The following is a 15,671-nucleotide window of genomic DNA, read 5'->3' as shown; positions in this document are numbered from 1 at the left end:
AAAAAACATCAAACTTTAGTGTTTGCTCTTATTTATTAGTTAACAGAAAAATTAACAGATAAGTGTGTGTATATATATATATATTTTTTTAAGTTTTTAAACACTGAGTCTTGTCATAGTAATTAGTCACAAATTTGGTTTGGTAGGTTGCAATTAGCACTTAAAAAACAATAAAATAGAAAATATCACAGTGCCTTGTACTTAGTAACGGTAAATATTATATATTATTGTAAAATATCATTCTTATGATGGGTCCTGGTTAAGAACATTTTGAAAAATGCTGTTCTCACGTTTGGGAGGATGATTTGGAGAATGGGCTGTGAGATGGGTCTCGACACTGTATTTCAGCCTGATCATGGGCTGCCAGTGTCAGTCAGTCTTCTCTTGGTATAAAACCTTCATTATTAATTCATTCACTCAACAAATACATTTTGAACACCCAGTATATGCAAGGCGCTGTTCTAAATGGTGGCATGAGCTCACTATAGCAATTTACTTACAAAGCAACTCATCTTATTTTCAGAGAACACTCTATCAATTGCAGAAGGTTTAGCTGTAGATAACAGAAAACTCCCTTAATGTGACAGAAAAGTCTCTTTAGTAGTCCTTTTTTATTCCATACACCAGTTCTGTTCACACCTTGCTGGCCAAGACAGGTACAGCCATACCTAGATACAAGGGTAGGACGGAACTGTAGTTTTTTAGCTGTAGAGTTAAGGTTCATTCCCAAGGAAGAAAGGGAGACTGACTATGGGGGAGGGGGACAATTAGAAGTGCCTGCCACAAACCTTGAAGTTTCTTATATGTAAACAAAATTCCGTTTCTGTGGATGGGAACCTGGAACTTTCTGTTATTCTCCCGTGGAAAAGCACAGGCTGGGCAGCTGTACGGCTGCACCTGTTGTGCACTGCACAAGTATGCCCTGCCGAGGGGGCAAAGAGGGGAGATGGAGTTGGAAGAAGAATCCAGAAGGTAGGAGGACTAAACTGTATTCATTGTCTCAATACTACACACACAGTCAGCTTTTTAGAGTCTGAATCAGTGTAAGATACTATCCAGCCTCCTCCTCTCTGACCTCTCTGTGGTACTTCATGTCACTTCTCTGCCACGGTGGGAGAGGAGAATTAGGGTTATAAATTAAACTTGCACTTACTTTTGTTGTGAAATGGGAAATTAGATTTCTTTCTTCGTTTCGAGCTTCAACAAGTGCACAAGGGAGATAATGCTGTCCCGGAGGACTCGGTGCTTAAGCACCAGCATTACGGCAGATAGGAAGGGTCCCACCCTTGTGCTGCAGAGAAGCACACAAAGTCGCTTGCACAAAGCCCCGCCTTATCGGAGGTATCCAGGTGGGGTCGGTCTTGGAAACCGTGGTGGAGAGGGGAGGGAGGGTCCGGTCTGAAAGTGGGTGTGAATCTTTTATTCTTTCCCTGCACCCTCCTAGGAGCACGTGAAACATTTATCAGCAGCAAATGCCCTGCAAGTGTTTTTCCAAATTGTCCTAAGAAAACCAAAAAGGGAAACAGAAACGAAGTTTGCCGTCCGTGTGTTTTACCTTCTTGGCCTACTTCTCTCTCGCCTCACGCTAACATTTTCCTGCTCTCCCCCAGCCCCCATTTTGATGTCTGACTTGTGCTTCAGGTGAGGTAGAGACAGAATCACTCTGGCACGGGCGTGCCCCTGTGCACCTTGCCCTGTGATTTTCCGGTGCCAGGTAATGAGCAGGCTGGGGAGAGCAGAGAGTAAGGACCAGAAAGACTAGCGTGGTTGAAGTCATTTGGGCAGACACGTGTGCGTGTTCTCAGTCTTCCATTGTGCTGCGGACTTTTCATCTCATGGAAGCTAAGCTAGGAATGAAACCTGTCTTTTGTCATCAGGGCTTGCCTTTGTTATAGTCTCTGGTGTCTAGGAAAATTGGTCTGTGTACAAAACTCCAGTCCAAATAATACCTTTAACGCAGCAGGCAGACTGGATGAGAAGGGCGGTGGCGGGCCTTCTCATTAGTGTTCTCAAATACTTCGTTCTGAAGAAGCTGCTGGTAGAGACTCTGGCCCATGAACCGTTTCCCCTCTGCTGTTGGGTTTTAAAGTCAGTCTCATCAGAATTCAATAGGACTGTCTTATTAATCAGGAAGAGAAATTAGGGGGAAAGCCGAGCAAGCATTTCTTTTTTTCCCCCAATGGATCACTTTTCGAGGTTACTGTAATTCAAGAGCATGGCATGAGTTGGGCTCTGTATTTTCAATGAAATGTTATTCGCGATAAAGGGAAAATATCCTCTTCTTTTCACGTATTGTCAAATGAATCTAACCGCCTTGCTAATGATGGCATCCCAACGTGGGCTGTAAAGACTGTGTGTTTTTATTAGTAACAGGGCTGCTGATTTCCATCTCGACACATTTATTGATTACCCTTTGAGTGCCCGCCCACGTACCAGGTGCTTTGAGAATTCACCCTGTAAGTCAGACACGGTCGTTTCTGCAGTCAGTGTGCAATCCTAAAGGGCGGGAGAATGCATTAAGAAAACCGAGAACGGAAATGGACTTAGTCCAGAAGACAGGAAGCTGAGGGTTTAACAAGAATCCCAGAATAGGAAGGACAGTCGCGTTTGGGGAGATGGCATTTTCCTACCCCTCCCTCCTGGAGTAAGCGTAGGGTGAGGCACACTTGAAATTACAGGGTGTGGGATCTCCCTCTACAGTGAGGTCTTTCCGGTTGGAAAAGAGGCGGTGGAATGCCCTGTCCGAGTCCAGAGGAAGGGAGGGTGGGTGTCTGTGTGCCTTTCCGAGCCCGCTTCTCCAGTCCCCCTCTGACTGGCGGTGCACCGCAGGGCCCTTGCCTTCCAGAAGTGTCGCTGTGCCTGGGTGGTGTCCGTTCCCAGGAGGTTGTGCGGACCCCAAGAGCCGAAGTGACATGCTGGGAATAGTCCTTCCTTACACAGGACGTGCTCAGAGACTGACCAGGGACGGGGATGTGGTTTCTACGGCTGTTCCTACTGCAACCAAGAAGAATCTTTGTGAAAAAAAACGAGTAAATAGCTAAGGGATGGATGGAGTGATCTTGGGAAGACTCTTCAGATCTTTGCTTCTGAGCTGAAGCGCCCCAGTTTCTCTGTTGATTCTGACCTCAACCGAACTCTGAAATAGTACGGAATACAGGTCTTCTGTGATATTTGGAGTTTTTCAGGAACTAAATTCTATGGGATGAGGTTCAAATGTAACGACACATAGGCTGAATTAGACTCTAATGAGTGTAACGACGCTCATTAATAAGTTCTGTGATAATGATGCAGTAGGGCTCACTTTATGCACGCACAGCATAGAAAGGGCGGCTTTAGAAATAATTCGCTGACTGCTCCTTGGAGAGGTTTATGATTGGCAAGAGGAAGTGTATTATATTTAATGAGTGAGTGAATAAATATTTAATTGATTTAATTATTATATTTAATGTATTACAGATACATTGAGGAGGGAGTAAAGGGGAGACACTGGCTTTATTTTTCCTTAAAATGTGTTGCTGATGTCATTGTGGCCATCATTTTAATGTTTTCCTTCGTCAAGTATTTTAGGAATAAGTAGCCAAACTTATTGACTTTGGATGTCACCTCCATTTACCTCCCCAGCCTGCCTGTGGCGGAGTCGGTGACAGGCGTGGCCTGGAGGTCCAGGAGCAGAAGGGAGGCGGGAGGGGCCGGGAGGGAGGGCGCCTGACTCACCCATGGCAGACTCCTTGCAGACTTGGAATAACTGAGCGTCTTCTGTGCTGAATTTTGGCTGACACAGTGGGGCTGCTCGCTGAGAACCAGGGTGTCTGTCTTCCCTTCCTTCCTCGCATGTTCTTTGTGCTCTGTGTCCTTGGAGGGAAGAAGCTGGCTGTGGAGAGCCCACCCAGCCATTGCCCTTGGTTGCCCTCGGGGGCACATGCCTCCTGCCTGGCCATGAGCTCGTCTGGCAGCAGCAAGCAGGTCTCAGCCTGTGTTCCCCGTGAAGGCCCTTTCGTGCCTGTTCCATGTGATCCAGCCTCATCGTTGCCTTCCTCCCTGCTGCTTTCAGTGGGCAGGGTTCAGCTGGGTCTCACCGTTCCTCACCCTCCAGTGAGAGCCGCTGGGGCTAAGGGCGTACAGTCGACCCTGGTGAGCCGCAGCTTAGCTAGTTTTCTCCTGTACATCCAAGGAGACGCCAAGGAAAGGTGGCTTCTAACTTGGAGAGGATGCAACGGTCACCTGACCCTACTCCTGCCACCTGCCTAAGCGACAGAAGGTAGGACCCATCTGTTCCAATGTGACTGGATCACAAAAAAACAATTAGCAGGTGGGAAATTTGTTTTTTAGGACACACGCATAAACCTGCCATTACAGGGAGGACTCTGGTGCTAATTTAGATGCAAATGGAATTGCCCAACTAGAGCTGATTACAGAAAGGTCAGAATGTCTATATGCTCAATTTCACTCCTACGCTAGGCATTGAGTTAGTGGGCTGCCGTGATGGTGACCGTGATGGCTGGGCTTGGGTCCGGCCTTTATTTTTGAGAGAGTTTTGAATTACAGAAGCAGAATGTGACACATGGTGTCAACTCCTCCCTGCCTATCCATCCCCTTTTTAAAGGAAAACAAGCTCTGTTTTGCCCAGTTCTGGAGAAGCTTGAGATATTGATTAAAAAAAAAAAAAGTGCGTGGTTGGAGCTCTTAGGCTACTAAGCTAGAAAGGAGTAGATTGGCCGTGAATTCAGTTGCTGTCCTGTTGGGAGAACTGATCCCACCTATACATACACACACAGCTTCCAGACTCAGACCACGCTGGGTCGGAGCCTGGAGCGTGGGACTGGTGACGGGAACCAGGGGGTGTGGTGATGGCAGAAAGGCTTGTGGGTTCGTTTGGTTATTGCAGGGTGCTGTAGTGCTTTTCAGCACAGCCAGAAATTTATCTTATGCATTTGAGGCTGTGTGTCTATATTCTTTACTGACTAGGCAACGAGGCACATGCACGTGTAATATATCGCAGTACATGTAGTTTGAACAAAACAGGCATGCAGAAGTTTCGCAGAACAGTGCCTAACTCCATGCAGCGTACCTAATATTTTCGGTTTGAATCTGGTCTGCACCATGAGCGAACCAATGCATTGATTTCACGCTCCACTTTTAGATCTCAGACTCTAGTTTGAAAACACCAGTTTAAGGGACTGGTGAAGGCGCTGAGCGTGAAAGGGGACCCAGGTGAGGGCTAATGGAGGGTGGAGAGGTGGGTGAAGAAAGGGTTTGACTGCAAAGGATCGACTCAACTGCCCTCTTTTTTTTTTTTTTTTTTAAGATTTTATTTATTTATTTGACAGAGAGGCGGCGAGAGAGGGAACACAAGCAGGAGGAGTGGGAGAGGGAGAAGCAGGCTTCCCGCCGAGCAGGGAGCCTGATGCAGGGCTTGATCCCAGAACTCTGGGATCATGACCTGAGCCGAAGGCAGACGCTTAACGACTGAGCCACCCAGGTGGCCCTCAACTGCACTCTTTTTTTTTTTTTCCTTAAAGATTTTATTTATTTATTTATTTGACAGAGAGAGAGAGACAGCCAGCGAGAGAGGGAACACAAGCAGGGGGAGTGGGAGAGGAAGAAGCAGGCTCATAGCGGAGGAGCCTGATGTGGGGCTCGATCCCATAACGCCGGGATCATGCCCTGAGCCGAAGGCAGATGCTTAACCGCTGTGCCACCCAGGCGCCCCTCAACTGCACTCTTGATAGAAGTCGAATTAAGTCCCCGAGTCAGGGCTCAGGTTCCGTTCTAGAACTGGGGCTGGAAAGTTAAGCACAGAAGGATGCCTCAGCAGATATATTGTTTACGTTCATGCTTGTGTTTATCTTGTCAAGGATAATTATTTGTTTGTGGGCAGGAGTTTTCCTTAGGTTATTGCTGTCATTATGGTCTGCCTTTAGTGAGAATTAACATTCCTAGGCTTGAGTATCCTTACATTTTATTGTGTCTTATATGGTAATAAGGTGGAACCTCATTTATTAATTCTACTAGTATTTCTCCCTAAATTTGTAGCTACCTGCAGTTCCTTACTGAACAAGAGAAATGGCTATGGACAGCCACCTCTAAGGAAAAAGGTCTTAGGTACATTAACAACCGATTGTCCTTCATAGTCGGACCACGAAGAGGATGCTGCTGTCCTGTTGGGCGAATACTTCCCTTCCGGGGAACGAGTGGCAGCTTCGGGTTTGCATTCCACGCGGCAGAACTGCTCGCCCCTGGTGCTTTGGCGTTAGCTTTCCAGCGATCATACTTAGGCTCTGGTCTCGTCCTCGTTAAGGACGTTGCCTATGTGGGGAATTAGAGGAAGATCCTGAAAAGTAAGATAATGGCGCAGGAAAAGATTTTCTGGGATAAAAGTTTTCTGAGGGCTCCTTGCATATGGAGGAGGGAAGAGACAGAAAGAGAAGGGAACCAGATTTTCTGGGCTTGGTTATTAGTTTGAGGTGAGGGTGACCTCGATTTATAAAGAGGTTGCAAGTCTGATGCTTGGTAGAATTGGGTTTTTGGTATTTATACCATGTTATGTAAATGGTGCCCCTCCAAGTGTTGTTCTTAAATCCTCTTAGCTTATAAATGACAGCTTTGATTGCTTAAAAAAAAAAAGAATAAAATCTTTCATTTATCCAGCCTAAGAGTAGTAAACAATAGATGCTTAATGCCCTGCTTTCATGTCGGCCCCCAAAGACCGAGACTTCTATTCTAAAGGGTTTATGGCTGCGCTTTTGAGCTTATTAAGGTCATGTCTAACTTAAGGGGGGAAAAGCTGTTGGTGCATTATTGGTGCAAAGGCCGCTCCTGGATTTCTGCAGGACGCGTCAGCTCAGCAGGGCTCAATAAATAAGGTTGAAAATGCAATGTTGCAGAAACTGCATGCATGCATGGCCCATCTGAAATGACTGGTGCTGCTTGTTTTCTAGAGATCAAGATTGTTTAGGAATTAGACTTCTGCCTACATGACTTTGGATTCAGTTTCTGCTAAAGGACCCCGAGATGGCGGCAGTGGAATGGGTGTGAGCTAATGGAGCTGTGTGTTTGGTGTTGTACTGAATCGTTTCCCCTTTAGCTATAGTTGGTGACATCTGTTATTCTATAGGTTTTTATAAAAAAAAAAATGTCCCCACTCTCTGGGGCCCTCAGAACAGAGGGCCAGAGAAGAGAGAAGAATTAAAAATTAAGCTCAACTCTGGCAAATGTAAATCACTAGGACCTTGGAGGGTAACATTTATTCAGGCAATGTTACTTTCAGTACCTGCTCTGCCCCAAACTGTGTACATTGCACTGGAGTAATACACAGGCTGTAGCGTGTGTCCCAGGACAGCATCAAGAGTGCCGCGAGCGTGGAGCTGGAGAAGACCAGGAAACACAAGGATAGAAGCAGTGGTTGACAGGTGCAGGGGCAGCCGTGAGGAGCACTCTTCTCAAGGTAATTTATTTGCCAAGTGGTTGAGGCTTATCTGTTTCCTTTGTTTTATTTGGGCCGGAGAGAGCCCTGTAAAGTCGGTCAGATGACACAGTGGTGTGTTGAGTGTTTTGAGGGCTCGCAGCAGGGACGCTGAGCTGGAGGGGGGAAGAGTGTTTGCCCTCTGCCGTGTGCGTGCTCAGGCCGCTTGGGGTTCTGCTGGGGCGAGCTGTCAACCCGGAGAGGGTGTATAGGCATGCCTCGCTTAGCATAAAGAAAGGAGACAAAATTGATTTGGGTGTATCTTATCCACCTGGACTCCTCTATCTGGAACATCCCTAAAGCCCAAGAAAATTTATAAAAATAATTTAAGGCTTTCTGTACAGATGCAGCCGTCTTGGAGATCTGATTTCTAAACTGAACTTGTGGATTCTGGCGGCAGAAAATTACGAAGAGAAGAGGCATAGATTATAAAAGGAATGACCAGTCTCAGCTATGATAAAGTGACAGTTAACATTTTGAAAGGAAGGAAGAAAGAAGTGGAAACCTGGAAAAGGGAAGATGTAATCACTCAAAAAGCCTCACCATCTGTTTCACTTTTAGCGTCAAGTGCATTAGACTCAGGGCAGGGGAGATGGCCAAGATTTCTAGAGGATAGAGTTGGAATCTGAGATTTGGAACTGTTGCCCTGGAGATGTTCATGCCTCCCAGTTTGGCTGTTTCTCTTCTACAGACAGTAAGGCAGCGGATGACCCCTGTTCATCAAGAGGTGTTGCGTTTTGCTTTTAGGAAGACAAAGAATTGTATATGAGTTCTTAAAATAGTCCCTATCAAAATGTTTAAAATTTGAAGGCTTTAAGTACCAAATCCTCGGCACTTTGAAAAACTTGACTCTTGAGCGTTTTCTCTTCCCTGAAAGACTCTCATTCTACTGCATAGGAAATTCACACCATATAGAAAATACTAGTTTGTATTATAAAAAAAGGTCAGTTACTTTATAAGTGGTAAACTCTTATAGCACTTTATAAATAACACTTTATGTATGTTATTCAGTTATACAAATTTGACTTGCAACTTTCCAGAAACCTATCTAAATACTTTGTGTCTGTCCCTCTTATTTGCCACTTATGATGTTATTGTTTCGTTTATTAGATTCTATATATAAACCCATCTTCCTGGACAGAAAATGTTTTCTTGTGTTTCTAGCTCCTTGTACATAGCAGGTCCAATAAATATTTATTGGATGACTACTAATGAAACAGTTATACTGGGCTTTCTAATTAATCCTTTACCGACCATGTAGATACTTTCCATTATCTCTTTTTTCCCCTTTGTGGTTACACACTAAAATCTTTATGGTATTTGAACTGCATTTGATGATTAGAGTTGTCAGAACACTTGAATTGCTTTTTATGTCTCTGCTTTTCCCTTACTGAATTAAAGGGCGGAAGCAGCATGAGGTATTGTGGAATGTGAATAGGTTATAGGCTTCACATGTGGCTCTGAAGCAGGTTCCCGTGGTTGGCGTGTCCTTGCCTTGATGGGGTCACTGCGGTGAGGCCAGGGGCCTTTGGGGAAGCATGTATCACAGCATTGAGAGGACGCTCACCTGTGCTCACTCTGTCGTTGGTCCCAGGTGACTGTGGAGGAGGTCATGACCACAACTGCGTATCTGGACCTTTTCCTGCGTAGTATCTCGGAGCCAGCCCTTCTTGAGATCTTCCTCCGTTTTATCCTCTTGCACCAGCACGAGAATGTCCACATCCTAGATACTCTCACGAGCCGAATCAACACCCCATTTCGGGTAAGGAGAGCCCCAGAGAAAGGGACTTTATAACTCAGAACAAATTTCAGGAGAGTTTGCTTTGGGAATAAAGGAAAAATATTCTTTTTTCTATTTTCCCCCTTTTTTCTCATAGCTGTTATTATTATGACACCATTCTGAATTCCATTGACCAGGTTTTAAGTCCATCCTGCCTAGAAGACAGACTAACACTTTCTCACTGGTGCAAAAAATGACCTAAGTGGTCTGATGGATTGATAAAAAGCTTACTCCCAAAAGGGCACAATGATTTTATAACATGCCTTTGGATATCTTGCCTGTTTGGCTGTTTATCTTTCCTTTTTGGAAATTAGAGATTGAAAGAATTCTGGTATTTGACTGAACTTCTTAGAAAAGTATATTGTCATACCCTCAGCACTACTGGAAATGGAACCAAGGAGAATGTTTGCCCCAAAGCCAAGAGGCAAGCCAAAAGGAGCTGAGGCGTGGGGCTAAGAACTCTAGAGGGGGAGCTGGCCAGGGTATACTCAATTTTCTGTTAGCCCTGCCTTGTAAATAACCAATGTCATATTTGAAAATAACTTGGAAAAGCAGGTGCCAAGCAGGGGATCGTGTGTGTATATGTGTGTGTGTGTGTGTATGTGTGTATGTGTATGTGTGTGTGTGTGTGTGTGTGTGTGTTGGAGAGTTGTAGGGGCGCATTTATGTGGATCTTTAAAAGTTGGAAATAAGAGCTTAGGCATTTTGTAAGAGGGTAATCTGCGTAATGGCATAATTCTAGGCATAGGCTTTCTAATCAAATCCTTTAGGAGAACTAAAAGCCTTAACACATTCTCTCTGGCAGCAGCATGTTTTTATCAAAGCTGCTAAAAAAGAGGCCATTTTATTTTGTAATTCTGATTTATTTTCCATCTGTGGGGAGCAGAGCTATCCTTCCAATATCTGAAATAGAATGTGTGTTTATTGCTTCCCAGCTCTGTGTGGTGTCCCTGGCATTATTTAGAACCCTCATCGGTTTACATTGTGAAGACGTGATGTTACAACTAGTTCTAAGGTGAGTTGCCATCTTTTGTTCTCTGTAAAGGAAAAGTCCATCTATACGAATGCTGTTGTATTTTTCTTGGGGTAATGTAAGCTAAATAGGGACCATGCTTCTAAGGAAGAAAATTATCAAGGATATCAGTCCAATTTCTGTATTATTTCCCAACGTTAATTTTAGTTTTACTATTAAGAGTTTTTAGGGGGCTAAATACATTATATTATAAAATACGCTCCTGAAATAATAGGCTGTTCGGAAGGTTACAGAATCTGAAAGTTCCTCTGGTCTGTGGCTGAATGTCCTTCTCCTGAAGTACATTTTTAGGGGCATGTGGTATTGGAAACAACGTTCCCAAATATGAAATGCTCTCGATATGTAATTTCTACGACTCTTGCTCTCCTAATGGCACACCTGCAGTGTGCACTCTCTGACCTCTGAGTATGTTTCAATTAAATTCAGTAAATATTTAATGAGTACTTCCTGAGTACAGTTCAGAAGAGAGTAGGGCATGGGGTGGACAGATTGGAAAGGACTTATAAACAAGGCAGAAAAGGTGTGACCTCCAAAAGTATAGGTGAAAAAGGTTTCGGCAAGTGGCTGGTATTTGAGGACAGGTGTCAGGAATCAAGATGGCACTTAGGATGACACTAATTTGGTCATTAGTTAGGGGGCCTCGGGAACACTGAATCCTGCTTTGGCCCAACTCTGCTTCTCCTTCTGGGGTCCCTGCTTTTGTACAGGAAGAGAGGGAGAGTTGGCTGGGGTGTGTGCCTCCTACGTCCCCCTCTGGTGCTGTGGCAGCAAAAAGGAAAAAGCCAACCAGGCTTTTGTGTTACTTTTTTTTTGCCTGACACACCCTCCCCCTTTCTCCTCCCTTAATGGACCTTCTGACCCTTCCTTTGACCCCTCCTTGGGAATAAGGACAGAAGAAGTCTAGGGCAGGGGAAAAAGGAGAAGACTTAGACTGCGCCTGGTCACCACTGGGGTTTTGACACAGTGTGAGCAGAATTACCGAGGAAATGGCATTCCAAGTGAATGTGACAGCATTTCCGGCATGCTAGCTGTGGAAAAGTAGGGGGATGGCGAGGTGATGGTGGGAATGGGAACACAGGCCTCACCCAGGAACATGTCAGAAATGCAGATTCTTGGCCTTCTCCCAGATGTGCCCACTCGAACTCTGGGGGTGGGTGGGGCCCAGCGAGCTGTGGTTTAACAAACTCTCCAGGGGATCCTGCTGCCCGGCTAATTGTGAGAACTACTGGTTTAAGGACGGGTGCAGTGCAGCTGGAACATCTGCAAATGGAGATTTAAAAAAGCCAGGCNGTGATGGTGGGAATGGGAACACAGGCCTCACCCAGGAACATGTCAGAAATGCAGATTCTTGGCCTTCTCCCAGATGTGCCCACTCGAACTCTGGGGGTGGGTGGGGCCCAGCGAGCTGTGGTTTAACAAACCTCTCCAGGGGATCCTGCTGCCCGGCTAATTGTGAGAACTACTGGTTTAAGGACGGGTGCAGTGCAGCTGGAACATCTGCAAATGGAGTGATTAAAAAAAGCCAGGCTGGAAAAGGTGGTGGCATCGTGGCAGAGGCCCGACAGACTCGCCATTGTATGGGAGAGCATCACCTATTCATTTTCTTAGAGTAAAAAGGGTTTTGGGGCTTCCTAGGGGTTGAGATGAGGTCGTCGGTAACTGATCTTTAGGCACTGGCAAAGACCAAATCTAATCACGAAGACAGAGCCTCGGTAGTCTGGCTAGGACGTTTGAGATGCCATCCTAAAAGCATTGCTTTAGCCTCCCGTCAAGTCTCTGCTGACATGACGGACGCGTTAGCAAGCCCTGAACGTAATCCGTCATAGACACTTGTTAAAGCCTTTTTTTATTGCCAAAAACCAGACTGTGCCTCCAACAAGGGTGAAACCTGATTTATATTTAAATGTTAAATTCTTAACTGCTGCTTCTTCAGTGGCATTAAGCACAGCCAGCTTTTGCAGTGTTCCTGGAAGCCTGCAGAGCTTCTCCCCTCTGAGCCGCCCTGCCAGATGGAGCCCGGCTGCTGGCCGCTCAGGGCCTTCCACACGGGGACCCAACATGCCTCCCCGCTCGTCTGCTCACAAAGCGGCGCTCAGGGATCATGTTAGCTTCCTTGGAGGCCTGGGCGTGTAGCATGCAAAGAGGAAGGAGTCAGCTCCTGGTTGTGACATGTCCATGTCTGGGTCGGGGCTAGTCTTTTGCAGGGCGGGTAGGGACGAGTTCTGCATGGGCTCGTGGAAGACCTGCTCGTAGGCTCTCTGAGCCCAAGTGTCTTCCTTGCTTCTTCACTGACGATGATGGGATCATATAATGATGATTGTGGCCTTTGATTTAATACTTTATTTAATTCCGCCTCGCTGCCTAGGGGAGTCCATGAGAGGAGCGAATGAGGGGACGCACTTGGGAGTCAGGCCCGTGGCGGCCTCGTTCCTGGTCTCTGTCCCCTGAACGGCGGGCTCTTTCCCCATCGCATTTTAAATTATTTTAATTGTTGTAACATACACATAACAGAGAATTTACCACCGTCACCGTACCGTTCAGTGGTATTAAATGCAGTCACATGGTGGTGCGGCTGTTGCTACCATCCATCTCCCGCTCCCGGCTGCCTCGCAACAGAATATCCTATACCCGTCTACACTCGCTCACCTGGTCTTCCTCTTCCCGCCCCTGGAGGCTGCTCTTCCACCTTCTGTCTCTGTGCATTTGCCCACTCGAGGGACCTCATCTAGGCGGAGTCCTACCCTTTGGGTGCCTGAGTCATTTCACTTTGCATAGTATCTTCCTGTCGTTACCTGTGTCAGAATTTCCGTGCTTCTTAAGGCTGAATAATACTCCATTGTTTATGCCACATTTTGTTCATTTATCTGTCGATGGACCTTTTGGGTTGTTTCCACTTTCTGGTTATTGTGAATGATGCTGCTTTGAACCTCTCTTCAGCACCCTGCTCTCAGTTCTTGTGGGTGAGTTACCCAGGAGTGGGATTGCTGGATCATATGGTGATTCTACTTTAAATTCTTTCTGTTTTCCATAATAGCGGCACCATTTCACATGCCCGCCCGCAGTGCGCCAGGGCTCCAGTTCCTCCACGTCCTTGCCAACACTTGTTATTTTCTGCCCAAGAAATGGTGTTTTAATAATCAAGCCAAAATGACAGGCAGATTTGAAGAACCAACTAGAGCTCTTAGAAATAAAGACTAATTATTACAATGAAGAGTCAAGGGTTTGGGTAAATAGCGTGTAAGACACAAATTAAGAGGGAATTAATGAATGAGGAGCTAGAGTTGAAGAAGTTACCAAATTTGCAGCAGAAAGAGATAAGGAGATTAAAAATATGAAGACAAGGCTGTGACGGAGGCGGTTAATCTGATAAAATGTAACATATCCCATTAGAGCGAGAGTGAACTGCTGGCTCGACCTGTTCTGGTTTTCGAATTTCTGTCTCCTAATAAGGTGTTTGGGGACTCCGTTGTGGCGGTATCTGTGCAAAATGTCTTGAAACACTGTAAAGTACTACACAAATTTAAGGGAGGAGAATTTCCTGGAAAATGCATTTTAAACTAATGAAAACATTGTCTTTTCTGATTTAGAATCTGTACAAGAAGGAAGGACAGTGAAAAATCCTTATTCTTCTAGTCATTTACACTTTATCGGAAGGGACATAAAAAACCGGATTTATAATCTGTCCGTTCTGTCGTTGCCACTGTGGTGGTTCGAATGTGTGTGATAGACGTGGAGATCCGAGAGGCAGCAGAGCGGTCAAGATTCTGTGACTCCACTTAATGACGTTATTTGTTAGGTGATAAATAGTAACCATATGTCAATTTTTGTTGCAATCCAAATAGTCTTAAATATTGATATTTCAGAGTGATAATCTGTTTGTAACTGATATGTTTCTTTCAGTTAGCATAATAACAGGAAATGTAGGTTGAAATAAGGTACCCAAAAGAGAGGCTGTTTTAGTGAGCAAAAGCCAAGGAGAAGCTGTCCGCCTCCGTGGTTGGGACGTACAGTAGGCCAAAGGCAGGCTGGAGATGCTGATAAACTCAGAAGTGACCGATCACCCCATGTTCCTGGCACTTGCCAGTTTAGGCAAAAACAAAACAAAACAAAAACCCCCAAAACCCAAAAAACAAACAAACAAACAAAAAAAACCAAAAACTTTTTAAAAAATATTTTATTTATTTATTTGACAGAGAGAGAGAAAGAGAGAAAGAGCACAAACAGAGGGAGTGGCAGGCAGAGGGAGAGGGAGCAGCAGGCTCCTGGCTGAGCAGGGAGCCCGATGTGGGTCTTGATCCCAGGACCCTGGGATCATGACCTGAGCCAAAGGCAGACATTTAACTGACTGAGCCACCCAGGCACCCACCAAAAAAAATTTTTTTAAGATTTTATTTATTCATTTTGAGAGAGAGAGAGAGAGAGTGCGTGCACGCACACGCACACGCACGGGGGAAGGTGCAGAAGGAGAGAGAGAATCTCAGGCAAACTCCATGCTGAGAGCTGAGCTGGACATGGGGTTCGATTTCACAACCATGAGATCCTGACCTGAGCTGAAATCAAGAGTTGGAGGCTTAGCCCAATGCCTGCCCCTCCCCCGCCCGCCTCCAGGTGCCCCTAGGCAAAAATTAATTGCTTAATACCCCAATGCCATTTCTGAATATTCTGGTAGGGTATCTCCCCCCCCACCCAGAAGTGCTGGTTCGTTGTCAGGTTTTGAATAGCATTGTCTGTTGTGTTCAGGTAGAGGATGTTTTGCTCCAAGAGGAACTGCGTGTGCATTTCAGGAACATTTCCATCTTGCATGGGAGTTAGGTGTCTGGAGGAGAGTGGGGGGAAGAAAAAGAAAAAAAAAGGGCAAGCCAGCCTAGGGTAAGAAGAATAGGAGAAATATGGTCAAAATGTCTTTGAAAAAAAATCTTTTGAAATGTACTGATGTTGCTTTGTAGCATTTGGCCTATCAGGGCATTACTTAGGTCCTCGCCATGTCACAGAAGCACCTTGCTTCTGCGTCATGGTACTTACTTCACTGCTTTGTTTCACTTGCGTTGCCCATCCGTGTAGCAAGCAGTAGGCAATGTATGTGCTTTGTTATTGATTGCCTGTCACTGAGCTATTGCAGAAGCGATGGTGATTCTTGCTTCAGTGAGTGATATCCAGGAAAACAGACAGCAGGCCTGGGGTTGCTGAGGGTTGTTTGGGGAGGTGATGCGAAAAGGGAGGACAATATGGACAGTATCATTTTTTCCTGCTGTATTGTAGGATAGCTTTGAGTAATTTGGATCTCTAAAATTAGATACTTATTTCTGATTATTTTTTACCGCTTCTGGAATTTAAACAAAACCCCCAAACAAAGTGAGTAGAAATGAATAGGTGGCTTGATGACAAACACCTATATT

The 15,671-nt window shown here is 45.4% G+C and overlaps 1 protein-coding gene across 5 annotated transcripts in view; it reads left to right on the top strand.

Moving 5' to 3' along the window:
• FAM160A1 (family with sequence similarity 160 member A1) overlaps positions 1-15,671 on the top strand; it is a 229,704-nt gene that overhangs the window by 193,581 nt on the left and 20,452 nt on the right. For all 5 annotated transcript variants that reach the window (XM_019808859.2, XM_034661528.1, XM_019808854.2 and 2 more), the window contains 2 exons: positions 9,057-9,224; positions 10,178-10,257. In XM_019808859.2, the coding sequence (XP_019664418.1) occupies positions 9,057-9,224; positions 10,178-10,257 (248 nt within the window). The remainder of the gene's footprint in view (positions 1-9,056; positions 9,225-10,177; positions 10,258-15,671) is intronic.

This window comes from Ailuropoda melanoleuca, chromosome 5 (assembly GCF_002007445.2).
Source record: "Ailuropoda melanoleuca isolate Jingjing chromosome 5, ASM200744v2, whole genome shotgun sequence".
In the NCBI taxonomy this organism is placed as follows: domain Eukaryota; kingdom Metazoa; phylum Chordata; class Mammalia; order Carnivora; family Ursidae; genus Ailuropoda; species Ailuropoda melanoleuca.
Note: the sequence above shows the minus strand (reverse complement) of the source record. Positions and strands in the feature narration are given on the sequence as shown.